Source organism: Marmota monax, unplaced genomic scaffold (genome assembly GCF_021218885.2).
Source record: "Marmota monax isolate L192 unplaced genomic scaffold, Marmota_monax_Labrador192_F-V1.1 WCK01_AAM20220418_F8-fsc00245, whole genome shotgun sequence".
Lineage (NCBI taxonomy): Eukaryota > Metazoa > Chordata > Mammalia > Rodentia > Sciuridae > Marmota > Marmota monax.
The window spans coordinates 402,064-429,365 of NW_026693895.1; the positions used below are offsets into that span (position 1 = coordinate 402,064).

The window sequence follows — 27,302 nt, forward strand, 5'->3', positions numbered from 1 at the left end:
TAGCCATCAGTAAAGCACATCTCAGTACCTCCCAGCCCTGCCTCTGCGGGCACCCTGCTGACACAGCTGGAAGGCAGCTCACATGCAAGGCTGCCCAGTCTGCCTGCAGGCACAAAACCAACTTCAAAAACCCAAGTGCCCCCACAGGGAGTGTGGGTTTTCCAGTGAACTTGGCCACAAGAATCAGTCCAGAGTGCAGAGCACAGATGTCCCAGGAGTGAATGTCACCCTGTGCTAGATCTTGAAGGCAAAGTGGGGGAGGTGACTCATTTAGGGAGGGGAAGTGCCATTGACCACCCCCCACACACAAGGCTGATGTAGTCTCCAGTGATAGAAAAATCTGGACATGTTTGCGCAAGGCAAACTATAGTGGACCTGAAGAACCTCAAAAAAATCTTTTCCTTTTGAGGAAAACTTCAATTATGGAGAAAAGTTCATGTAATGCTGTTTCAGTCATGTGTTACCAAGTTACCAATGACCCCCAACTCTTCTGGCTTAAAACAATCACCCTACGTTATTTCTCACATCCTACAAGCTGGACAGGGCTCAGCTGGATAGTTCTTCTGCTCCGTATGGTATCTGTCACAGCCAAGTGTCCAAGATGGCTTCCTGCTCTTAGTGCTGCACCCCAGCTGGGGCCGCAGGAAGAGATGTGGGCTGCTGAGCAATTGTCCCCTTCCATGTGGCCTTGCTTGAGCTTCCTCCCTGTACCATGGCCTCGGGGTGGGCCAGTGTTTTCATGATTGCTGGATTCCCAGAGGGTGCAAGATGCAACATGGTTTCCACACTCATTATTCCCTGGCTCCTTGAAGCAGCTCAGGAGATAGGGCATAGGAGCAAGTTTCTCCAGAACAGCTTTATCTGGGGGGATGGGGCTGGGTTGCTCAAGCCCATAGAATGTTTTAAAGTCCTCTTTGTCAGATTTCAGAGTGGACAACTTTGGGCACTCTCTCCTTATCTGGGCTTTTCTATCGTCCCCAAAGGAAAGAGCGTATTAGTAAGATGGCTCAAATCCTTCTTTTCTGACATCCTCCACACCCTGTTGAAGGAATCTCAAGAAAGCTTTAGCAACTTTTCTAAAATGCGTGGGAAGCTTGGTAATTTGAAGATGCTCAATAAGAGTGATTAAAGAGACAGGGTGACCGGTGTTCCTGAGTGTGGTCTACGTGTTTTTCCCTGGTATTTCTTCACATTCACGGAGTCGGAGTCTTTCCTTGGTTGCCTTTAACATGCTAATTAACCCATTCCCCCAATTTTGAACTCTGGTCACTAGAAATTTTATTTTTAAAATTCTGGTTTTTTGTTTTGTTTTGTTTTTTAAATCACCATGCCACTTTTTTCATTTCCTATCTTCAAAAACTATTCTATATTGTCTTTTTTACTTTATATACTGAAATATAGTTGTTTTTTAATCTGTAGCAAATAATTTCAATATCTTAAGTCTTTATAGGCTTATTTATTTTTTTTTAATCTGTTGCTTCTGCTATGTGTCTGGTATTTTTCTTTTATTGTGTGCTAGTCATTTTTTTTCTGAAAAATGATTTGTAAGATTTCTATGAGGCCAAATTAAAGTTACTTCCCTTGCAAGGCCTCTGAAGGCACTCCCAGTTTGAGATCCACTTAACCCAAATTCAGGACTTGAAGCTTCTTCAAAGACTCACATACTTACAATAAGGTAATAAGTCATAGCCACCCGAGGACTATAGTTATTTGGCTTCCCAGCCAATAATGTTGAGGGGCTTCTCTTCTTACTCAGGGCTGGCTCTGCACTTTTACTGTCATCATCCCCTGTCCCCTATCCCTCTCAAAGGTAATGTTTAGAATGTTAGAAATGGCAAAGGCCTTCAGGAGAACTCCAGTTTTCTCATTTCTTTCTTTTTTTTTTTTTTTTTAGTGGGTAGTACCAGGGATCAAACTCAGGGACACTCAGCCACTGAGCCACATCCCCAGCCCTATTTTATATTTTATTAGAGTCAGGTCTCACTGAATTGCTTAGTGCCTCCCTAAATTGCTGAGGCTGCCTTTGAACTTAGGAGCCTCCTGCCTCTGCCTCCCAAGCCACTGGGATTATAGGCATGCGCCATCGCACCCAGCCCAGTTTTCTCATTTCTTTAGGTACCCATTTTCTCTTAAAAATTTTAATTTGTACTTTTGAGATAAGCATGACAGTAGAGTGTATTTTGGCATACATACATGGAGTCTAACTTAGTCTAATTAGGACCCCATTCTTGAGGTTATATATGACATGGAGTTTCACTGGTTTCAATTTTGACTTTATTGTTTTGTCAGATTATTAATGCTTTGAAGATATTTCTCAAATTTTTAAAAAAATATTTTGGTTATTTTCAAGAGAAAAGTTGACTCAAAACAAAATAAAAACAAAAACATCAGAAAATCCCTTTGATGTTATTCCACACAATCCTACAACAACCCATGCATGACTTTCATTGTTCTTACATATAGATGAAGAACCTGGGGTCAGGGGCAAAGTCACTTGCCCAAAGCAGCACAGCTGGGTAAAACCCACATCGTTCTGACTCCAAATATTTTTCATTTAATTTACATGGATAATAATCAACATTAGTCACAAAAACAAGTATGCTTTTTGCCCAGTTGATATGACTTGATTCTACAGCGTCCCCAAAGGCTCCTGTGTCAAAGGCTTCATACCCAATTCAGCAATGTTCAGGGGTGGTGCTTTGGCAAGGTGATTATATCATGGATCCAATAGGTGGCAGAATGGACTACTGGGAGGAAGTGGAAACCGTAGGTGGTGGGGTGTGGTTGGAGGAAGTAGGTCACTGGGGGGTGTCCTGGAAGGTTGATTCTTGTCCCAGTCATTTCTCTCTCTCTTCCCTTCTCCTTCCTGGCTGCCAGGAGCTGAGCAGCTTTCCTCCTCCATATCCTTCCACCTGATGTCCTGCCTAAACTCAGACCCAAAGCAATGGAGCAGGCCAACATGGACTGAAACCTCTGAAGCCAAAACCAATCTTTCTTCCTGCAAGGAGTGTTTACTCAGGTATTTGTCGCTGCAACAAAAAGCCAACTAGCATACCAGTTCTTGGTTTCTAATATGATTTGCTAATATAAGGAACCAGAGTTCTTGGAAAATGACTAATTCTAAGGCTGAGGAAGTGAATATACAGGGTTGTCTCCTGCCAGAAAATAAGAAAGTACTAGAACAAAAACAAAACCCCAAACCTGTAATAATGGAGTACATTCAAGAGATGCAAGAAGAAGCCAACTGAGAGAAGCTAGAACAATCTGATAATTAAATAAACCATGTAGTATAAGGTTATAACTCAAAGTATAAAATAATTAAACACAAGTCCACAATGATACATAAAAAAAAAATAAGTAAACAAGTGAAAAAAATTGGAGGGAAAAGACAAGCACTCCTTACAGAAGAATTCCAAATGATCTGTGTGGGTACTTCTGCCCTCAGGAAATGAGACTTGCCTCCTGCCTCCTTGAGTGTGGGTTGAACCTGATGGGTTGCTTGTATTTTAAAGAAGAGAGCATGGGAATAGGGAAATGGTTACTTTCTGGAGGGGAAACCCTGCAGATCCTACCTCAACCAAAGGAGCAAGGTTGGTGTCACCAGTTGTAGGAAACGTTCACAGCTTGGGCCCCCCCAATGTCACATGGTGAGAAGGGCACTTCCCTCTTCCCCATGATTATAACCCAAGTCCAGTCACCATCAGAACACAGCAGACAGAGCCAGACTGGAAGATGGTCCACACAGTACCTGATCGGCACCTGCAAAACCAGCAATACATGAAAGACTCTGAAACCATCGTGGATTGGAAGGGACCAAGGAGGGTTTTTACTGTCATCCCCTCCTATCTCCTCCTCAACCACCATCAGGCTGTCAAAATGAGTGTTAAGAATGCTAGAAATGGCAAAGGCCTTCAGGAAAAATTCAGTTTTCTCATTTGGGAAAATGAGATTGACTGCAACATGATACCCTGGATGGACTCCTGGCACAGGAAATGGGTTTTGGCAGAAAAATTGGTGAAATCTGAGTAAGTCTATAGTTTAGTTTATAGAAATGCACCAAGTAGGGCATGGTTCACATGCCTGGAATCGCAGCAGCTCAGGAGGCTGAGGCAGGAAAATCACGAGTTCAAAGCCAGCTTCAGCAACTTAATGAGGCCCTTAGCAACGTAGTGAGACTGTCTCAAAATTTAAAATTTTTTAAAGAGGGGGAGCTGGGGATGTGGCTCAGTGGTTGAGCACTCCTGGGTTTAATCCCTTGTATAAAACAAAACAACAACAAAAACAAAACAAAAAAGAAACAAGTTAAATGACTGTCCGCAGCCCTAGGTGAGCCTAACACCTGAACTCCTACTCTTGGCCTCATCCATTTTTCATCCTTTTGTTACCTGGAGCCCTACAGAGCACTGACTCTCCTGAGGAGTTCAGATGTTTTCCTGAAGGCCCATCTGGTGTCCCAAAGAAGGCAAAATCCATCCACAAGTTCAGAAAGTAGCACAGTGCCCAGAAGACAAGGGGTTGGAGTTGGATTTGTTTTATTCAAGCCCTGCCCCCCAGCCTCCACATACCTGCCTTTATTCTGTCTGGAACATCAGTGTTCACAGCGCAGGTCCACTTTCACCCTTCCATGGGATCAGCTCTTACTGCACTTCAGTTTCTGGGAATCCAAGGTCAACTCACTTCTTAATTAGTGAGCCTCAAAGCTGAGGCTTCCAGGGCTGGGGATGTGGCTCAAGTGGTAGCGCGCTCACCTGGCATGCGTGCGGCCCGGGTTCGATCCTCAGCACCACATACAAACAAAGACGTCGTGTCCGCCGAAAACTAAAAAAATAAAATAAATATTTAAAAAAAAAAAAAAAAAAAGCTGAGGCTTCCCAGGTGGGTTTTGGACTCCAGTGTCCCCAGCTGCTCCCATGTCCCCAGAGCTGAGGAGTAGGAGGAACTACTTGCCACGGTGCCCTCATCCCAGGTTCATAGTGGTCCAGGGGCGGAGCCTGGGTGCGTCACAACACCACTCCCAAGTAGTAAGTACCCAAGTCTTGTCCATTCTGCATTTTTGCAGGGGTATGAATAGAATAATTGTGTTCTATGTTCTTGGAAAGTTCAAGGTCCCCACATTATTCTGTTTCAGTCATCATTAACCTAGACATTTATATTCATTTTGCTTCAGATAATTCTCAGCCTTATAGACTAACACTCAGCTGAGGCTCATGTTCAGGAAGAAAATAACCCAACAGTTCACAGTGGCTCATCTCCACTAAAACCAACTTGATTTTGCTTGGGGGGAAAAATCTCAGTCTTTTAAATTGGCATATTTTAATGCAAATGAATAATTGGAGTCTCCACGTTATACCTTCCCTTAAAGTCCGCTTGGGCACGGCTGCCCTGCCCTGTCCATGCCCATCAGCCCTGGAATGTGGCTCTCAATGACATAAGGAGAAGAAGCAAGTACATGTGGCCATGTGGTCAGCTCACACCAAGAAACAGACGCAGGAGGAAGCTTTTCAGTCTATGAGTATTGAAGGAACCACAGCCTGGTTGTGGGTTGCAAATCAAAAGAGGACCCTACTCAGTGTGGTGGAAAGAACACCTAGCTAAACGTTGAATCAGGTTCTGTTTCTTGCCCTGAACTCAACAATGGCACTGTATGTGGACTGCAGGTGTGGAGGGCCTGCTGGGGAGGGTGGCAGGGCACAAGGAGGATGGGCACAGCTGGGAGAAGACCCCCTCCTGCCCCTGGGGGCCATGGGAAATGGCCTACAAGAGCAGCAAATCCATCCATGAAAAGACAAAATACATACCAATCTTGCCTGTGTCCAGGAGATCTCGACTCTCCTCCATATTTGCTTACATTGTGCCAACAACTCTGACCTCTTCATCCGAATGTTGTTGCCTTCCTGTCCTGTTTGAATCATGACCCGTCACTGCCTCGACACAGCGTCCTTGTTGGCGGAGTCTTTCTCCCTTGCCCCTTACATTTTCATTCTGATGTGCCCCTCGATGTGCAAGGTGAAGCCCTGTTCACCAACACAAGCCCACATCCTGTTTGGCACCCTTGCTGGGTAGGTGGGTACAGGTGGAGACCCAGAAGCCTTGGTCTGACCCACTGAGAGGGACCACTCGTCTTCTCCTGCGTGGGCAGGCTGCTGAGGATCCCAGCGGCAGCAGGAGCCGGGAAGAGTCTGCTGACAGCCTGCAACCTGGGCTCCTCAGCTGCGTCTGCTCAAATCTAAAATGACCATTGGGAATTGAGTTTTGGTTTTAGTTCTGTCCATCTAATGGCTGGATCATTGAGTAGGAAAAATCATGCCAGCCCATTGATGGATGGGTCCTTCAGGTAGTTCTGCGTAGATGTGGCCATTGGCTTATTGTTTTCTTAGGACAGGTAGCTTGAAGTAAGAATGTGCCAAGGTGTGCAGGTAGCAGCCCCCAAACCAGAATGCTGCTGGGCTCCCTTAGTTTATAAGACGGATTATGCTCATTTATTACATTTATTTACATTATTTATTATTGTTCACTTATGTTACAGCATTATGCTTATTCACTCAAATTATTCATTTGAACCAAACATAGAACATAAATGCAAACATTATTTAGTGGCAACATATTTACAGTGGAAGAAACAATATAGGAAAAATAATTTAGGGAAGAGTTCTATACTGGAAAGACGGTACTGGAGTATCAGCCTCCTTAAACCTCAGCTTCGCAGATTGTAGTCCACATCTGGACCCGGGGTTTGGAAAGGTGCATGCGCTCTCCCTCCTACAGTCGCACTGCGGCTGTCTTCCACGCTGTGCTGAACGTCTCTTTTTAACAATTCCCAGCCTTCATTTCCCTTTCCTCAAACCACCTGGATGGAGGCAGCTTCACAGATGTTGGGATGTCAGAATCCAAGCAGCACTGACTGAGGTTTCAGGCAGAGCGTGTTGAAAACGTTCACAGGGGCAGGAAAGGGGGACGGGTTTCTCTGACCCTCAGCCTCCTTACTGCCCAAGGCTTTTGCTTTTCTTTGTAAGGAATTAGTGAAAAGTAAAGCCCATCTGAACTGGCTTTAATTTGCTGTCGCTTCTGTAGGATTGCTGGTGCACCTCTAGGGGACAGCAGGCACTGATGGGAATTTGTGTCTTCTCTTCCCAAAACAAAAACCTTAAAACAGAGCTGGGGAATGAGTGTGCTAAGCAAAGGGGGCCCCTCTTCTCTCCCCTCCCCTTGACTCCTGACCCCTGTGTGCCCCTCGGTGACATAAAATGCTTAGTTGAACTGATAATGCAAGCCATGCCACAAGGTTAAGGGGGAAAAGTCAGATTTGGTTTCTTCCATTTGGCCAGTAAAAGGGGCAGTGAGGTCACCCACCCCTGCAATTTCCACATGGCAGCCACCTGGGGAGCCCTCCTGTCCCACAGTAGAGCTTTCTGTCTCTGAAGTGAAGAGGGGTCATTCCATTTCCTTCACTCAAGGGTGACTTGTGGCCGTCACTGGAGAGGGCTGAACTCACTCTCCTCTGGCATCAGCTCGGGCTCCTTGGGGAGATGCTGAGGCAGTCTCTGGGCTGAGGCCTGTGACCCAAGTGTCACAGTCAGAATTTCTCACAGTGAGATTTGTACCTAAGAAGAGCTTTGTTACATGACAGGGACCTTCAGGACGCAGAATTCAGCTGAGTCCAGCCAGTTACGGTGAAGGACGGGGTGGATTAGACCAGGATCCCAAGAATTTAAATAAGTCACTGACCTTGAAACAGAAATGATCCCCAGCCTAGGCGTTTTGGTGTAAGTTCATATTCTAGCTTGAAATTAGTATATTTTATAAAATAAAATGTGTTTGTAGTTGCTTTTCACTCTTCTGTTTTTCACTTTTGTTCTGGATTTGGGCAATGAGACACTTCTGTGTCTCCTTCCTCTGGGGACCTCTGAGTACTTAGCACCTAGTGACGACACCAAGACAATATGGAAAGGTGACTCCATTTTAAGGCACAGAAAAGACACAGGACTTACTTGTCTGAACCCACATCTGTGGAAAGCAGAAAGCCTTTTGCATTATGCTGGTCACCCACGTCAGAGTCCAGCTTGAACCCCCAGGCATGGGTTCGGATAGCCTACTTGGCCGCTGCTGAGCCGGTGTGGGTGACTTGTCCAGCACAACCATGTGGCTTCTCGCAGGGAGGCAGGTGCTCAATTTGTTTCTTAATCTGCATGATGAATGGGCGTGTTCATTTTGTGATGATTTAGCAAGCCCCTGAACTTACATGTCTGCATGAACATTATGCTTCAACTAAAAAGCATAAAAAGAAAAAGGAAACAGTCATCTGGTGGCTGAAGGAAGCCCTTTTGTTAAAGCCAACTTAAAATTTATCCTGTGACTAATTTGTGGCTTTTATTTTTGAAATAAACTTCTTATTTTGAGAGAATCACAGATTCACACATGCAGTTTAAGAAGAATACAGAGAGGTTTTCAGGTCTCTTTGCCTGATTTCCCTTCTTGGTTACATTATGAGAAACTATAGAACAATATCACACCCCGGACTTTGATACAGTAACATTGACACGGTCAGGGTACACCACTTCTGCATCACCCATCATCATCTCTGTGGCTCCTTTATAGCCACACCGTCTTTTCATTTCTCTCCTTCTTCAATTCCAGGCCACATGCACTAACCTCTTCTCCATTTCTATAATTTTGTCATTTAAAAAATGTTGTATACCTGGGTGCGGTGGTGCACACCCATAACCCCGGTAACCAGGAAGGCTGAGGCAGGGGATTGCAAGTTGGAAGCCAGCCTCAAAATAAAACAATAAATAAAGGGCTGGGGGTGCAGCTTGGTGGTGGAGTGCCCTGGGTTCAATTCCCTGTACTGCATCAACGACAACAATAATAGTAATGTGGTATAAATGGAATCACATAATATGCAAAATTTGGAACTGGCTTTTCCATTCAACATAATTTTCTGGGGATTCATCTATATGGTTGGGTGCAAAAGTGGTCTGTTTGTTTGTACTGCTAAGCAGTATTCCATGGTATAGACCTTTCTGGCTTCTCCCTACCCTTTCCCTCTTGCAAATGCTCAATTTTCTGGGCTACTGGTATGTCATTGTCCCCAGGAACTGGCTTGTTGACTTCAAGTGCATCAGGTATTAAAATACAGTGTCTTATCAACATTCACTGGTGAAAGAAAACAACAACAACAACAAAGACTCAAGGCTTACTTTTCTCCTTGCATTAATAATTTGTGCTGAGAAAAATCACGTCTTCTCCTGCTAATGACCATATAGGGTGTTCACAGACTGATGGTTTTGTGTATAGATTTTCAGGAAAATTTCTGTATCCATTTTTTGGGACATTTCTGTTGGTAAACACGATTAATGGATCGTATGGAGGTATTTGTTGAACTAAGAAACTGCCATAAGCACTTTTGCAAATGCGGTTGTCCCACTTTATACTTCCACTAGCAATAGGTGAGGGAGTCCCCTGGCTCCTCAGCCTCTCCACTGTCGCCAGCCTTCTAGCATCAGTTACTCTCCAGAGGTGCAGTCTATCTCACTGAGTGTGGATTTTCATTTCTCTGATCTCTAATGCCGCTAGGCATCCTTTCAAATGCTTGCTGGTCATATGTCTCCTTTTGTAAAGTATCTGGTTAAATATTCTGCCTATTTATGACCCCTACCCGCATGTGTGTGTGTGTGTGTGTGTGTGAGAGAGAGAGAGAGAGAGAGAGAGAGAATGCTAAGTTGTAAGAGTGTGCTATATATACATCCTGGATATGCTACTCATATTTTTCCCAATCTGTGGCCTGTCTATTAATTTTTCTAACAGTGTCTTTTGACAAACAGATGTGTTTAAGTACGATGTATGAAGTTGTCAATGTATGAACTTTGTTAGCGCACTTGTGCCTTTTAAGAAATCTCTTCCTAACACGAGGTTGTGAAGGGAGTCTGCTTTGCTCTCTCCTAGAAGCTTTTTTACATTTCTTGCTTCTACATTTAGTCTACTTTGAATCTTAAATTTATTTCTGAGTACAGTCTAAGGTAGGGGTTGGAGTTGATTTTTCATGTTATCCAAGGGTTTAGGCACCATTTGTTGAAAGGCTTTCCTTCCTCTGTTGAAATGTCTGACCTCTTTATGGAGAATCAGATGGTCATCATCTGTTTTGGGGGCTTTCTATCAATTCCATTGATTTATTTGTCTATTCTTTCGCTAGTTGTGCCTTGATTGTTGTAATTGATCTTATACCAGATAATACAAGTCCCCGAGATAGTTTATTCCTTTTCAGAATGATTTCGACTATCTTGTGTTCTGTGTGTTGGAACTAGCTTGTGCCTTTCCCGGGGAAAAGGAGGTATTTATGTTTTTGATTGTGTTTGCACTGAATCCATTGTCAGCTGTCTTGCTTTGTGGTGATGAGGATTCAGCTGTCATTCTTACCATTTTCCCAAGCATTAGATTGACTTTTCTCTCACTAATATTGTAATTTTCATAATTTTGGTTTTAAGAAATTTTATTATTACATGCATAAGTGTGGTACTTCTTGGTATTCACTAAACTTCTTAAATATGTGGAAGATATTTTATCATATCAAAATGAGAGGGATTGCGGTTGTAGCTGAGTGGTAGAATGCTTGCCTAGCATGTATGAAGCACTGGATTTGATTCTTAGCACCACATAAATATTAATTAATTAATTAATTAAAGCTGTAAAAAGAAATAATATTTTTCAAAAGTCAGAAACATTCAACCATTACATATCTAAGTATTGTGGATCTCATTCTCTCTGACATCTAGGGTTATAAGAGCACACGTGTGTCTAGTATAAAGCACAGGGCACTGAGGTTCTGTTCATTTCAAGCCCCACTTGAAATAATTTCTGCTTCTGGGTCATTTTCAAGATACTGACCTTTGGTCTTCAGTGTTCATTCTGCTCTTAAACCCACAAGTGAATTTTTAATCTCAAATATTTCATTTTTCAGTTCTAGAATTTTCCTTCCATTCTTTTTCTGTAGTTACATTTCTCTTATAAAATATTCCTTTGTAATACACGATACCCACTTTTCCTTGTAAATTCTTGAACACATTTATAATAGTTATTTAAAAATCCTCATTAGCTAATTTCAATAACTGATCATCTCATAGTCTGCTTTTACTGATTGTGCTTTCTCTTTGGGATGTAGCACATTTTTATGCTTCTTTGTTTTCTATTTTTGTACTCCAGACATTTCATACAACAGGTTTTAATTCTTTCCTTTATTGCTGTTTCTTTGGTGTGGCTGTTAGGGTGAGGGCTGATCATTCAGAGTCCCCCTGCCCCAGGGGCTGCTTTAATCAGTACATTCACTGTGCTCAGCCCATGCTGTACCCCAGCCCATGCTGCCTGGGGCCCTGTCTGCAGCTGAGCTGGACGGAGGCTGGACTGCAGTCTCAGGCACTGTGGACTCACCTCTGAGTTCAGTTCCAGCACAGTCCTCAACCCAGGCACCAAGGCTGCACAGGACTGCGCAGTTTCCTCTGCTCTCCAGCCTCCATAAGATGTTGCTTGTGCCGCAAAAATCCTGTATTAGGCATTCAAAATGTCCAGGCCAGGTCTGTGTTGTGCTTCAGTTCTTCCCAATTCCACTCCTTCTGGCCACTTTTCTCACCCTTCAAATTCTCTCCTCTATTCAATATGCACACACCTCTGTCTACCTGCACCCAAAATGGGCACCTACCCTTATGTTGGGAAGTTTGCATGGCTCTCTGCTTACTTATAAAGACCTCATTTCTCCCTGGAATGACTTCTGTAGTCCTTTCTTAGGTACTGTACTTTTCAGTAGCCCCAGTACCATGGCAGCAAAGTTCTCTCAACTCCTTCTGTATCCTAACTAAAAGTGGGAGCCTTCCCAAACTGTTTTTGAAATCATTTTGGTGCATGAAATAAAAACTCCAGGACACAGACTTTTTTCATAATACCTTTGGACTCTTACTGCACAGTCAGCCCTTCATATTTGTGGGCTTTTGTTTTAGTCTGCTTTTTTGCCATTGTGACCAAAAGTCCTGGCAACAATTTTAAAGGATAATAAGTTTATTTGGTGCTCGTGGTTTCAGAGTTCTCAGTCCTTAGACTCCATTGCTCTTGGCCTGAGGGGAGGCAGAACATCATGGCGAATGAGGAGAGCAGCTCAGGACATGGCAATCATAGGAAGCAGAGAGAGTTCCAATCGCCAGGGATAAAATATAAACCCCAAATGCATGCCCCCAGTGACCCACTCCTCCAGCCACACCCCACCCACTACAGTCTACCCGGTTGATGCCATCAGGGGTTAACGTGCTGATTAGGACAGGGCTCCCATAACTCAGTCATTTCACCTCTAAATTTTCCTGCACTGTCTCACACATGACTTCAGGGGCTACCTCACATCCAAACCATAATAGTTCTGCATCCACAGATTCAACCAACCACAGTTGAAAACATTCTTTAAAAAGTTGTGGCTGTGTTAAGCATATCCAGAATTGGTTTTTCCTATCACAATCCCCTAAATGATACTCTATAACAACTATTTACATTTATATTGTGTAAGGTAATCCAAAGATGATTTAAAGCATTGGAGAGGATGTGTGTGAATGAAATACTACCCCATCCTAGATGAGTGATTTGAGCATTGGCAGATTGTGATATCTGCAGCAGGTTGTGGGGGTCCTATGGAATTTATCCCCTGCTGTACCAAAGCATGTCTGTATTGAGTTCTGGCAATTTGGGGGGCTTTCTGGGGAGAAGAGGGTACCAAGGATTGAACAGCCACATCCCCTGCCCTTTTAAAATTTGTTTTATTTAGAGACAGGGTCTCACTAAGTTGCTTAGGACCTTGCTAAGTTGCTGAGGCTGGCTTTGAACTTGTGATCCTCCTGCTTCAGCGTCCTGAGCTGCTGGGATTCCAGGAATCTGCCCCCACGTCCAGCTAGTTTGCAGGGCTTCTGCCTCTTGAAATGTTTGACTGAAAAGTCACTCTTCTTGGGTGTGTCCTAATCAGGCTAAACTATCAGTTGATTAAAACGTCCTCTTCTTTTGTAGGAAAATGTCTGAAGCTAATATGTCACCTCTTTGATAACCACCTAATTGAATATTCTTTCTCACTTCATGTCACTGCCTTCACGGGTAGAAAGTGCTACCAAGAGCTACGTTGTGGTTACTTTAATTCCATTGCCAAAAACTTTCATATGGTTTCCTGTATTCTAAAGGGAAGGCAGCGTGCAGTTGTCTTCTTTCTAAACTTCTCCTCTTATGAATCAGTTCTAGTATGAATAAATGTCAGAAGTTCTTATTAAGTGGTTAAAGCTGGTGCCTCGTGTCAGTACTCTAATCTTAGGTAATGATGATTAAGCAGGCTTTGTAAAGGAAATGCCGGAGTTGTAAAGAAATTGCATTTATTACTAACTAGAGAACATGGGATAATAATAACAATCGTGCTAGGGATGTAGCTCATGGGACAGGGCTTGCCTAGGGTGTGTGAGGCCTTGGGTCAATCTCTAGCACAGCCAAAGAAAGGAAGGAGGAAAATAGCAACAATGTTTACAAATGCTCACTCTCTGCCAGATTCTCTTCATCCTTACATCTTAGAGAGAAGGAAGTCATGAGGAGAGGTAATGTCAAGGAACAGAGCTGCTTTCCTTCAGAGAAATGGGCATTTCAGTAATACTTAGTAAATAGTTGAATTGTGTACTCTTTAGTCAAAAAATAAGTTGCAAGCTGGGTGTGGTGGCACATGCCTGTACTCCCAGTGACTCTGGGGGGCTCAGGCAGGAGGATCTCAAGTTGGAGGCCAGCCTCAGCAACTTAGAAAGGCCCTAAACAAGTTAAGGAAGCCCTGTCTCAAAATAAAAAAGGGCTGGGGATGTGGCTCAGTAGTTAAGCACCCATGGGGTCAGTCCCTGGTATCAAATTACTTGATTAATTCATTTAATTACATTGCAGTAGGAAGAACATTTTGAAGGTAAATTATGTCTCTCCTCAAAACTCTCTAGTTAGGCTAAGTGAAGGTGTGGCTTTTTGGTTAAGAAGGCAGTTTCTCTGTTCTGTTGTATCAGACTATGCTAAATATTTTTATTAGGTAAAGAGCTAATCAACATAAGATATGATTTAAGTTGATACCCAAGAAATATCAATTAGGAGTCCTGGTTATTGTTTGAACCACAGAGTTTTGTTTCATGCTATCAAAACTTGGCTGTCAAGGAAACCAGGAAAATGTACCTGTTCCTGGGACTGGGAGGCCCAGCAAGCTACGGCCCAACCCTGCCTTGAGGAGCACTCTGGGGCAGTGAACTGAGAGAGACAGAATCACAGCACCGTGTGAGACTGTGCCACAGGAAGGGTTGATCACTGGTCAGGCAATAGGGGCTCAGGTGGCACATTAGCCACCATCACCTACCACCAACAATTGTCTTTATAAAGCATAGGCAGTCCTTCAGGAGAAGCGAATGGGTGGGGATAAGTCAGGCCAAAGCTTCTGTGCATTCCTGAGTTTAGAAGTCTTTGCTAGAAGTCTTTACTAGCTGCAGGCAACTTATTTGACTTGGCAGTGTTCACCGGCCAGGCCATGATTTGGCGGTCCACATGTTGCTCCTTGGAAGGGATTTGAATTGTGTTTGTGTTTTGGCTTAAGTTGGTGAGCTGGAGGACCAGGGAGGGGACAATGACCAGTGCAGAGGAGTTCTCCCAGCTTCCCAAAGAAAAATCTGCAGAGAAAGTGTCTCTCCCTCCACAGGAAGAGAATCCAGTGTGTTCTGGACACCCGTTTGCATCATGGCAGCTGGTTCTGAAGCCAGATCATCACTGGGCTCCATTACAGCCATGGTATTTTGGGGACATCTGAGCCAGTGTGGCTGGGCAGGCCTGTGTGCTCTCGCTGGGCATACAGAACATCTTAGGTGGAGTATCAAGAGTTACACACTGACTGTGACGCAGGAGGTGATCCTCAGTGCGACACCCACAGCCTCCAAGACTGGAAACAGCGAGTGCTTGGAGGAAGATGGAGCAGACAGGGTGGACAGGGCTGTAGAAAGAAGTTCCTGGGTTAAACCCACTGGCACCCTCACCAGGGTGGTGACTTGCACCAACATGCTGAATATTTTTAAGGCTTCGTTTCCTCACTTGTAAAGTGGAGGGGTCCCCAGGAGAGTTGTGAGGAGCACTGAAGGAGTCCATGGAGGTGAAGACCTCTTCTGGAATCTGGCCCACAGTAGATGCACATTAAATTCCAGTCAGTCAATGTAGAGCAGAGCAGAAAACCTCGGTGTGGAAAGAGACGAACATTGACTTCATGGCACTGTTAGAGAGAGATGCAGGCAGCCTCCAAGGCCAGGCAGCCAAGTAGCTCCCTTCTGTACCTGTTGCCTTTCCATGCCTGGCCATCGGGGATATCGTGAGAAGCACAACCCTGGACAGCAGAGATCGATTCTTCCCCAAAGACTGGCATAATAGTCTATGGAATGCTGACTGGGACTGGGTAGACAACACAGTCAACTCAGAAAGAATGGATGGGAAATTATATGCACCGCCCACCAACATTTAATAATCTCTTAGAAAGCAGGAGTGGGCTGCATCGAAATTCCTTTTGAAGATGAGGTACAACTGATAACTTTATAGCAGGTTTTTTTGTTGTTTCCATTAGTAAGGTTGAAAGTTTCCATTTGTGTGTGCTAACCAGCAATAGTGATTGATACCAGTTCTGTGGGTTGGCAACCTGGGCAGTTCTTTGGCTAGTCTAACCTCAGATCACTCCTGGGGCTACAGTCAACTGGGTTCAGCAGTCTGGGGTGTGCAAGATGGCCTCCGACTCCTCAGGCAGTGAGTGCTGGCTTTTGGCCAAGGTACATTGGCCCCTGTCCATTTGGCCTTTTATAATCCAGCAGCCTAGACTGGGCTTTGGCAGAGGAAGTGGCCCCTGGGTTGCAGGGATTGCAAAGCTTCTTTGGCCTAAGTTCCAGAATTCTCTCCATATTCTATTGGCAAAGCAAGTCAAGTCCTCTCAGATACAAGAGATGGAAAAAAAGTGTCTAGCACAGTGCCCAAGCAAGACAGGGGCTAGTCCTGGTTGGGCATTCATCTCTTGAGGTATTTCAAGTTGGGGTGAGGAACTTTACCCAGATAGAGAACCAAGTGAAGGCACTCGGGTGATGGCTGGGAGTCACTGCAAGTGTGGCCCACAGTTGGCCAGCCTCCGTGCTGTGAGGAAGACCAGGCAGTGGCAGTAGAGGGCTCAGGAGGCTGGAGAGCTCCATCGACATCCTAGCCATCCTCCCCCCGACCCCCCAACCAGAACAAGGAAAGTACTGGAAGAGTCAAGGAGGCAAAGGAAGAAAACACAGCAGGTAGGCGGAGCTGGGGGGCCAGACTGACATGAGCACCTCCCTGCACAGATCCACTGACTGACCTGCTCTCCACCAGTCCCTGGAGGGCTCTTGAGAACTTCCACTTCTTTAAAGTAGATCTTCTCAAATTCCACTTGCTGGCTCTCCCCTGCCCACCCCAATAGATCTCACGATCTCATCATTTGTGGGGCAATACTCACCTTTGGGTTCTGCCCTTTGAAAATTTTTCTGAAAAAAACGATAACTTGTTTGTGTTTTGTTTGTTGGTTTTTAAAGAGCACTTCTTCATTTGTGTGTGTGTATGTTTTCCCAAAAGCTGGTGAATTTTCTTTGTAAAATTTAGAATACTTTCTCCAATATAAAAGGGTCATAAATTGGCAGGTCAGGGAGACCCCTACAATATGTGCTATTTTTGTGTTTATAATATAAAAGGATATGTTTGGTAATAAACTATACTTAATCATAGATTGCTTAGGCCTAAATAAAAATACTCCATGGTAGTAAAAAAAAAATACTGTAAATGCAATAATCAATACTATATTAGCTATTCAGGAGTATTTTGCATTAAGGTGACCATATTTTTTTTAAAGTCTATAGAATTTTGCAACAAGATTCATGATGCAGGAGACACTGTGCCTGCAGTGTGGACCCCAAGCCCTCCAGGCCCAGCTTGGCCCCTGACACAGATGACTCCATTACGTACTTTATGGATGAAATGATGATGGTGATGATCCGCATCTGGCAGGCAGAGACAGAGGGCGCGAACACCTGGAACCAGTCAACCAACCACCCAAGGCCTGATCCTTACATCTGATCTTGAATGGCTTCCAGGGTCCTGTTGAAGTTCATGAAGCATGAAGAAAGTGAGAAGGAGGATTAATTTAGACCCCCCAGAACTTTCAATTCAGAAGGAATCTTGACAGTCAACATCTAGTCTCTCCAACCAGTTCACTGTCCTTCCCTAGGATGTCATTAGCAGGGTCACCTCTGAACACTTATGAGTAAAGGAACTCTTTTCTTTGCCAGCCATTGGGTTCCTGTTTAATTTTCTATTTTAAAAAGTTTTCCTAGGCTCTACTCATTGGGGCGGGGCGGGGGGTGCTTGCCTAGTGTGGGCGAGGCCCTGGGTTTGATCCTCAGCACCACAAAAATACATACATACATACATTTTTTTAAAAAAAATTAACAAGTTTTTCTTATATTGAATAGAAATCTGCCTTCTATAATTTCTACATCTGACCCTTAATTCTGTATTTAGCAGTAGATAAACGAAATCTGTATTCTCTTCCACAAAACCTTTCATCAAACTGAATGTCTCCCATTGGTGAACATAGGACAAAAGCTGGTGGAATTGCGTCATGCTAACCCAAAGGGATCATTATCTTGAACAGTTATGTGGCAATTTGTGGATAGTTCGGGGGCTACATACAGCATCTCATGGTTTTAAACTGTGTGGTTAGAGACACCGAGAGTTGACAGATTAGTCAGGGATTTGTCAAGAGTATTAATTACAAACTTTGAAATCTTGGTCAGGGAAAGTTCATCTCAGCGCATCTTGCAAATATGATCAAAGTCTTTTCAGTACTGATTTGATGATGCTTAACCACAAGGTTGGAGAATGAAGGTTTTCATTAGAAATTATTGATGTCATAGAGCACATTTGCAGGGAAGATGCACATTTGGACATTAACCACCCATGCTCTTCCCCACCCCACCCAGACTCTCTGTCCCCCACCCCCATTTTCTGGGCTCTGTTTTTTCTTTGAACTCCTGAAATGGCATTTTGGACAACTACAAAAAGAAACTGTGGTCTTAACAACATTAGCTGAGAGATGACTGCTACTTGCAGGGGGAGGGGGAGCTCATGTTAAGTGATGTTTTTTAAACCAAAGAATAAGCCAGGATACCGGGGAGTTTACTGAGATTTGGGGAATGAAAGAAATTTAGGACTGGCTGGAAACTTGAAAAATGGAGGCTTGTTTCTCCCTCCCCTTCTGGAATGAAAAAAAAAAAAAATGTGCTGGCACCTGAAGAATGGAAAATGAAATAAAAATCCACCCAGGGCAGCTTCTCCAAATAACTGGCCTCCATCTTTCCCTCCTCCCTTCTGCCAGGGACGTTTCCTCCAGGCCTCCAGTGACTGTCAAAAACACCGAGGGTGTCCGTGGGGTTCCTTGGTGTTTGGGTAACTGCAGGTCGGTTTGGGAAGGTGAACGGTGCAAACATGCCAATAATTAGCTTTGGTCCAACATCGCGCTGAGTTTCAGGAAGCCTCTCTCCGTCCAGCCGGGGACTGGAGGCGCTAGTCTGGGAAGATTGGGGCAAGTCTGTACTGGTTCACCTGTTTGGAGGTTCTTCTTGTTCAGTTGCCTCTGCGCGCCAGATGGTGGCACCCCAGGCACTCCAGAGGTGGAGAGGAGGGAAAGGGAGGGGAAGGGTGGGGAGAGAAGGAAAGAGAAAAGAAGGAAGGAGAGGAGGACGTCAGTTCTGAGACTGCTGTTCCCCAGCTAATTCGGAGTTAGACCTGTTCCCGTCCCCTACGGAAAAACCCTAGGCTTCCGCAGGACTAGGTGTCAGAAAGTTAAGATTTTTGGCTAAAAAAAAGGCTTCCGAGGGTTTTCTTTCCGACCAACTGTTTGTACCCTCCTCGGTCTCTAGACTCTTAAGGGAAATTGGTGTCCATAGTCGATGAGGGCGCGGGTGCTTTGGGGTGCGCGGAAAGTTGCTGGCACTAGGTCGTTGTGAGTGCGTCAACATCTGACCTGTCCCCTATGTGTCATGTTTTGCAGTTGCTGGATTTGTGTGACTCGGTGAAGGATGATGCCCTGAGGGTGATTTCTGCCTTCAACATTCCACACACCAGCCTCCACGCACCAATCGCCGGGATCCCCAGCCCGCACGCCGCCTGGGCCTTCTACCCTGCGCGGATTCTGCCGCTGGCTGGGGAAGGGGAGCGGTCCCAGCGGCCCAAGCTGGGAGCCAAGCTGTAACCCGCGTGGACGGAAGTGTAGCGGCCAGTCCGCAGCTGCCCCCAAACTCCCTTCATGGGTGCCCGAAGCTGGGGCAGAGGCCGGGCTGGCACGTGCGCGGCCGCCGCCCGCGGGGATTTTGGTGGCGGAGCAGAGGTCCAGCCGAGGCTTCGGAGGCGCGCGGTTGGCTGTTGGGCAGAGCGAGCCTAGACGGCCGCCAGGGAACTAAAACACTTGGTCTTTTTCCTGTAACCCCGCCTGGCCCGGCCGCGACCTCGTCTAGCTTTGGCGCCGGATCCCCCGAGACAATCAGGGTGGGCTCCCCCACGAGCGCACCCCCACAGACGGGTGCCGCCAAAGATCTGCTGTCAGCGGTGAGTCAGATTCCCAGTGATTTCGAAAAACTCTGGTTCTGGGTGAAAAAAAAAAAATCAAAACATAAAAATCAAATACCCTCAGGCGAAAGGAAACAAGAAAAAGAAAAAAAGCCCCATCCACTCCGGGCGCGGGCAAAGGTTTAGCCAGCCACTGAGGCTTTTCCAGTGAATCAGACCTTTGGGGCTCGGTGAGGAAACGCACCGGCGGGGGGAGGGGAGCTGAGCCTGGAGTTGTGCTCTGAGCAAAGTCAGAACTTGGGCTGGTCCTCCCAGGCGGGCGGTTTCCGGACCGCAAGACAACGCGCGGAAAACATTTTTGCCACTTGAAACTGTAATCTGTTCTTTAGAAGAGCACAGACACAAAGTTTAATAAAGAACCTGGGTGCTGGGAAGGCGCCTCCGCGGCTTGGTGAGGTCGGGGGAGGGGGTCTGGGGAATACATCGCAATAAATTGGTTTCGGAACTTGGGAGACCACACAGGCGGCGCCTGCGGTCCGTGGATTTCTCATTTCTCAAATCCCAGTTGCACGACTTCATTCTTCTTTCTCTCAATCCAACTCATCTTCTCTCGTCTCTCCTTCCACTTCTCATGACAGCGACAGGCACACTGCCCCGCCAGTGGCAGCGAGAGCTACGTCCAGGACGGGTAATCTAATACCCACCCGCCCTGTCCACGCCGCCCTTCTCTGGGCTCAAGCCCAGTTCCGGGAGGACCTCCCTACCCAACACAAGAAGGCCCTAAAGGCTCGCGGTCACCTGAGGCGGGGGACCTGATCCAAGCCGCCCAGCACAGTCTGGGTCGCGTGCAAAGCAGGAACCTCCGCCTCCAGGCCGGCTTCCTTGTTGCGCCCCAAGTATGGGTGCTTAGCCGGTTGCTTTCCCAGAAATCTTGTTTTTTTACAGTTGTTCACGGGGTCATACGAACGGGCAACACAGGGATGGTGGAGCTACATAAGGTTCTTTTGCTGCGAGGTTCTTTTCCGGCCGGGTCTACGTGGCCCGGCACCGCCAGGAGCGCCGAGCACGCCGGGGTGTGGCGTGTTTGGGGCTCTCGGCTAGAGGAGCTGGTTCCTTTGCTCTCCCCCTGGGTAGGACAAGGAGTGGCCGAGCCGCAGGCGGCTCCGGCAGCTACCAACAGCCGCGGGCGGGAATTCCTAGCCCGGGTCAGCACAGACCTCGGCCTAGGAGTCTACCTCGCTGCGTCCACGCCCTTGCCATTTCCCTCTTGTAGCGAAATCCCCGGGCGGGACTTGGCGCGCGCCCTCCAGACCCTCTGGGAACCCGTGGCTTCCTTTACCTAGCCCAGGACTCACCAGAGAAGGAGACTTTAACCTGAGACTGTGCTGTGTCACGCTGACGTTAGATCTGCTTCTGAACATAAAAAGGACCAAGATGGCCCGATGGCAAGACAAGGCCTCCTCACTTGCTCCTCTAAGCGGGAGGAGGCTCCTTCTCTCGGTCCGCGGGGTTGCGGATTAGAGAGGTCCCTACATGGAGTTTTCTCAATCCCCACCTAGCAGCCTGCAGAATGTTCCATTTCCGGACCGACCTCCCACTACCCCGTCGCGGTTGCCTCGAAGCCTCGGGTTGGGGAGCGGGCAGGAAGGCCCTGGTCACCAGCCGCGAGGGTGGGCAGGGGTGCAGACCCAGAGGAGCAATGGGAGATGGAGTTTGGTCTCCTGGGAAAGGGAAGAGTTGGGGCCACGGACTTCGAGGAGGAGGAGGATGGGGACGCGAAAGGAGGAGGTTCGGGGGTATTGCGACACCTATGCGGCTCTTTCAGTGAGGCCAGAACTTCGCTGTTCCGCCTGAGCCAGCTTTAGCCCGCTGAGGAATGGTTCTGGCAGGTCTCTCCCCCAGCAAATTTCGGGGGTCCCAACAGAGCGCAAGCACCACCTTTTCTCGTCTAGAGGCAGAGACTCTTCTTTATGCCCCTTTATTTTCTTAAAATTATTTGAGGTTTTTTTTGGTTTGTTTGTTTCTTTTTTCATTTCCCTATTTGATTTACTCTGCGTACCCTCGCACCCAGGCTGCGGAGAATGCTCCTCCTGGGATCGCTCCTTGCCCTTTTCTCAACTCTCTTTCCCACCATGGGCTCTGTCTCTTTAGGAGATTGAGCGCCCCACAAACGCTGGGTAGCGGCTGTGGGGTGACAGGAGGTCCCCTAAGAGTCCCGCGCAAGGCAGGGCGAGAGAGGTGAACATCTTGTGGATTTGCCCCCCCCCCCCGAAGGCCCAGATTCTTGGAGAAGGAAGAGCTCAAAGACCCAGCGTCCAGCCTCGCATCCGCGAGTTTTCAAGGACCAATCCTGTCACCAAGCTGGCCGGAGCGGTGGAGAAACTGCACAGTAAGGGGCAGGGGCGCCTCCAGAGGCTTTCACTGGCGGCTGTAGCCAGGCTGGGCTCGGACCGTGCCCCGAGCGCCCCCTCTGTTCTGCGCGCTAGCCACAGCGGACACTGGGTGGGGGGGAGTGTAGACTTCGGAGTGGGGGATGGGCGCGCATGCAGCGTTAGCAGGCCGAGTCACTCTGGTAAACACGCCAGGGCTGGCGGCGCGCGCGGCAGGGAACCCGGCCCGGCCACCCCCGCCTCTACCTGCCCCGGCCTGCACGCGCCAGCGGCCCGGGAGCTGCGGAGGCGGGACTTGACAGCCCCCCGCCGGGGCGGGACCTAGCGGGGGCGGGGCCCGCGGTGATTGGCGCGGGCGTGGGGCCGCCAGTCTGAGCAGGGCTGCAGGGCCGCGCAGGTTTCACTTCGCTCCGCGCAGCCGCTGGGTTTCTAGCTGGTAGTATCGCGGCTGCGTCCGCGCGCCAACACCGCGGCGGCGGGATTCCTGCAGCCAGCCTGTGAGCCCTGCCCCATTGCGGTCAGAACCGCCTCGGGCAGCTAGGTTCGTGCCGTTTCCCGTCTCTACCACCTCGGCGCCCTTCCTTGGCTCTTGTCCCCCCCAATGTCTGACTCTGATTCTCGGACTGAGAAACGCAAGGTAAATACCTACGAGTCTCAAGAAGCGGGCCGGGGACGGATGGAAAACAGAGGCGTTGGAGCCCGTATGGCTCCCTGTAGTGCTAGCTTTCCGCGCACGTGCGGGCAGAGACGCTCCCATTCGTTCCGCTAGTCGCCTGGCGGGAGGCGGCGATTGGTGTGGGTCGGGTTCCTTCCCAGGCTGGGGCATTCTGGGGAAGGGTCGTCGGCGCTGAAGCTTCGGGCACTTAGCTGAAGTAGGATTCGGATCGGGATGCAGCGCGCGGGGGTTGTGCAGCGTCGCAGGCCAGGTTGGAAGAGAGCGTGCTCTTGCCGCCGGCCGGGGAGCTGGAGTACCCGCTCCGCGGCACCGGGCCGAGCACCCATGCCGGGAAGTCTCGCCGCTGGCTCCCGCGGCCTGGAGTAGTGAGTGACCACTCTGTTCCAGAGGGTTTGGCGTACTGGTTCTTGGGCGCACGGACTCTTGGGGAGAGTTTGCGGAACTGCAGTGGTGATTTAAATAATGAGCCTGGGATTTTCCTTAAACTTATTCAAGCTAGAGTTTTGCCCTGTTTAAAGTGCCTAGGGGCCCTGCTCGGTCTGCGGGCACCCTGCGGACAGTGCCAGCGCGCGATCCACTGGCAGCAAGAGACCTAGGGCCTCCGTCGACCGCCAGCGCCACAGCGGGGACGAGCCCCGGCCCGCAGAACTTGCTCGGCCCATAGAGCTTGGTTGTCCTGGAGGCTCCCGTGCGCCCTATGCCACCCCAGTCCATTGGCGGTGCAGGCTGGCGGCGCCGTGCCCTAGGTGGCCTGTTTACCCTGGGGCTCTGGAGTTGCTGGTGGAGGGCTCTTCGGACGCCGAGGATTGGGGTGTGGATGTGCACGCTCGTGGCCTGGGATGGTGGTCGTTCAGATTTGGTGCGAATCCGCGGCGCACAGGGAGACAGGTGAGGAAGTTGCTGGAGTTGGATGGGTGCTGCAGCCCGGGCAGTTGAGGCCGTGGGGCTCTCGCCCTGATTGGCAAGAACGAGAACGGGTGGCAGGAACTGCGGTATGAGGACGGCCGAGCGGGTCCCGTGAGAGCGCAGATCTCGCTTTGTCTCCAGGTGCCCGGCTGCCCGGAGCAGCGGAACTTCGGAGGCGCGCGCGGTGTCGGGGTCGGGCGGGGCTGGGTGTCGGAGCTGCCGGGCTGCCGCCGCGGCCGCCCGAGCAGCGCTCGGAGGCGAGTTTGTCAACAATCGCCTAGCCTTTGGCGGCCGGACCTGTAGGCGCCGCCCCCGCCCCCGCCGCCCATTGGCTGCGGCGCGGAGCGACCGTGCGCGGGCCAATGGGGAGCGCGGGCACCGGCGCCAGCGGCGCGGGGAGGCCGGCGGTGCAAGCCGCGGCGGGCGCAGTGCGCGAGGGGAGGAGCGGGCGGAGGCGGAGGATGTTCTCAGCTGCGGCGGCCGGGGCAGCGCGGGCCAGAGGCGCGGCGCGCGAAGCCCTGGGCTGCCTGGCGGAGCGAGGCGGCGGGCGGGCGGGCAAGCGTGGGCTCTGTGCGGCCTGGGGGGCTCCGAACCCGAGCGCGGGGCTTTGTGTCCTGCGGTGCCTCGGTGGTGACGGTCTGGGGGCGCCGGGTCGGCGCAGGGCGCGGGTCGGCCGCCGCGGGGCGCGGGCCGGGACGCTACGCACAGAAGGTAAGGGGCGGACGTGAGTTCGGTGTGCTTGCCTTCGGAGGGGAGGGTCTCTGGGGTGGAGGGATCCGCGCGCCCAGAGTCGCCGAGCGTGCGGAGTTAGTTGAAATTGTGGACTTCGCTGGGGGTGCCTGGGACGGCCCTGGGGAGCCCCCCATTTGGGAAGGTGCACTTAACAATACGGCTGCACCCAAGAGGAGTTCTGTCCGGTTTGGTGTGGCACACGGGGCCAGGAGCTAGAGGGACTGAGGTGGAGAGCAACAGAGCCCGGCCGATCCGCGCTCTGAGTTACAAACTCTATTGTGACGCACTTACTACGACTGACGGCCGCTGCCAAACCTTCCCCAGACTTGCTGCCCTCAGCATTTTCGGCAAACAATGGGGCCGGAGCAGGGAATGCGGCCAGCCGCCTGTAATCACTGCATCTGCGCCCGCTCCTGTGCTCCAGCACCGAGTCGGGTCCCGGGAAGTCAGAGCCCGCTGGGAGCTTCCGACTTGATGCAAGTCTGTCCAGAGCAAGAAGCACATGCGAGTAGGCTTCAAAGGAGCCGCTTCTCTTGAAACTTGTGTGTGTATAATGTGTGTAAGAGCACCAGCTCCACCAGTAGTTGACATTGTAGTAACAACTGTTTAGTTTGGTGGTATGAAGTTTAGTCACGCCCCTGAGAGAAAGATCTGCACACCTTTGTTATGTTAGGTGCATTTGGGGGGGTGGGGAGACTTTCAGAAAAGTAAACAATTTAGTTTTAAAGTATTGGAGACTCAAACATTTTTGATGAATAGGTGTAAGCAAGATTATTTTATTATTTATTTATTATAATCATTATCTTGCTGAAGATCATCTTAGTTTTTCTCTTTCTTGCAGAAAAAAAGACCAAATGGCAAAGCAACCTTCCGATGTAAGTTCTGAGTGTGACAGAGAAGGTGGACAATTGCAGCCTGCAGAGAGGCCTCCCCAGCTCAGGCCGGGGGCCCCTACCTCCCTTCAGACAGAGCCTCAAGGTAATCCCGAAGGCGAAGGGGACCGCTGCCCCCAAGGCAGCCCACAGGGCCCGCTGGCCCCACCGGCCAGCCCTGGCCCTTTTGCTACCAGATCCCCGCTTTTCATCTTTGTGAGAAGATCTTCCCTGCTGTCTCGATCCTCCAGTGGGTATTTCTCTTTTGACACAGACAGGAGCCCAGCACCCATGAGTTGTGACAAATCAACACAAACCCCAAGTCCTCCTTGCCAGGCCTTCAACCATTATCTGAGTGCAATGGGTAAGCAATGCCCGGGTAAGGGGCAGTGGTGTGTGGTTGTTGGAATATCTGTTTCAAAGCTGTGTGTATCATTGAAAGTCCCCTTTTAGGGCCCTTCAACTGGTTTAATCTGTATTTTCATGGGCACAGAGGATGTATAAAGTCAAATATCAAGCCAGCGTGGGTTTTTTTTTTTTTTTTTTTTTTTTTTAATTCATGAAGTCTGTGGCATGAGTGAAGTCCAGGCATGAGCCTTCGGGGCTGTAAAGCTTGAATTTCTGCTAAAGCACATAACCCTGGCATGGTATTTGAACCACTGGGTTTTACCTGTTAATGACATTCTGCCTGGTGTCCCTTTTCAAACAGCTTAATAACATAACTGAAAGTAAAGAAAGATTTGCAAGTCAAACATTTTCAAAAATGACATGTGGGGAAATTGAACTAGTTTGTATAGCAGTGCTGACATAGAACCATGAAGGTGGTTTGTTTTATGGGCAAATTTCCCCTTGGATTGGTGACTCAGAGTTTGGACATAGTACTAATGAGCTGGGGAATCAGACTTTATGTCAGGGATTCAGAGCAGTGTTAGTGTCTGAACTAGGAGTGGCAAACATAAACACCCAGAGAGTCCTATCAGTGAGGGCAACTGTGGCAAGTTGGACAGCACTTGCCACTTGTGCTAGTCCCATCCTGATTGTTGCCCTGAGGGCATGTGGTCTCAGAGTAGCAGGTATTCTAGTTTTGTAACATAGTCCTGGAATGCAGATTTTGAGCCTCATATTCTGACATTTAAACGTTGACAACTCACATTCTTTAAAACATTGCATAAGCCATTTTGAAACATCTGCAGGCTCGATTTGACTCTGGAGCCTCTGGTTTGTGCCTGAGAATGTCCAGTCACCCTGGTGAAGGGAGGAGTCTAGGTTGGTTCAACTGGCTGTTCTTCACTAACGGAAAAAGTTCCTGTCTTGATCATCATTCACCAAAATTAGATTTGACATTTGTTCACGTTGGCTTGCTCTGCATAAATAAGACAAAGGAATTGGTAATGTTATGGATTAGGAAATCTAATATAGATTCTACCAAGATTAGGTTGTACCTGCAATGCCAAAGGCTAAGTAAAAGTCATGGGATCAAACTCTCGACTACAATGACACACCTTGTATTTGTAAATATAAATATGTTGCAGCTCTGGGCAGGTCTGTCCCCATGTAACAGAGATGGGAAGAACCTCAGAGGAGTGACACTTGTTAGGGGTAGGGCACACCTGGCACAAATGACAAAATTCCACTAGCCTGTGTATGCTGTCTGCACATCCGCCAAATGCTGGGGCACAGTTACTATATTATGTAAGGAGCTGGAAGTTTCATTGTTGCTATTGCTTTAGTCACTGCCAGTGCTTCTGCTCCTGAGTTCAGGAAGTTCCTGGTACTTGGAACTCTTGTTACCTGCAAAATATTCCAGTGCATATGTGAACCTACAACATTCTAACGGAGTTGCCAGGGCTTTGCAGCCTGGATGTTTGAAAACCTGTTTATTTTAAGGACCCTCTGGAAGCTGTTATGGTTTCACACTGCAGGCCTTTGTAGCGGAGTCTGCAGGTGTGGCTAAGGCATGGCAGTAGTTTCTCCTGCCTCATTAACTAGGAAGAGTGTTAGCTGGATGAGTGAGTGTATTTTTTTAAATGTGAAGACAGACATGAATTGCATGCTTTTGCTGGTGGAGGGGGGGCAGGGGTGACAAATACTGTTAGC

General features: G+C 48.3%; 2 protein-coding genes across 5 annotated transcripts in view; both read left to right on the forward strand.

Moving 5' to 3' along the window:
- Acoxl (acyl-CoA oxidase like) overlaps positions 1 to 20,097 on the forward strand; it is a 326,620-nt gene extending 306,523 nt beyond the window's left edge. Inside the window, 1 exon segment of the mRNA XM_046462815.2 lies at positions 19,115 to 20,097. Coding sequence (XP_046318771.1) covers positions 19,115 to 19,315 — 201 coding nt within the window. The 3' untranslated portion in view covers positions 19,316 to 20,097.
- A 2,303-nt stretch (positions 20,098 to 22,400) lies between these two features.
- Positions 22,401 to 27,302, forward strand: part of Bcl2l11 (BCL2 like 11) — a 35,629-nt gene continuing 30,727 nt past the window's right edge. The window contains exons 1-3 of one of the 4 annotated variants that reach the window (XM_046462812.2): positions 22,401 to 22,656; positions 25,175 to 25,311; positions 25,480 to 25,569. In XM_046462812.2, coding sequence (XP_046318768.1) covers positions 25,188 to 25,311; positions 25,480 to 25,569 — 214 coding nt within the window. In that variant the 5' untranslated portion in view covers positions 22,401 to 22,656; positions 25,175 to 25,187. Of the gene's footprint in view, positions 22,657 to 24,190; positions 24,326 to 25,174; positions 25,570 to 27,302 lie in introns of those variants that run through there. The other 3 variants (XM_046462811.2, XM_046462813.2, XM_046462814.2) reach the window with 3 other exon arrangements.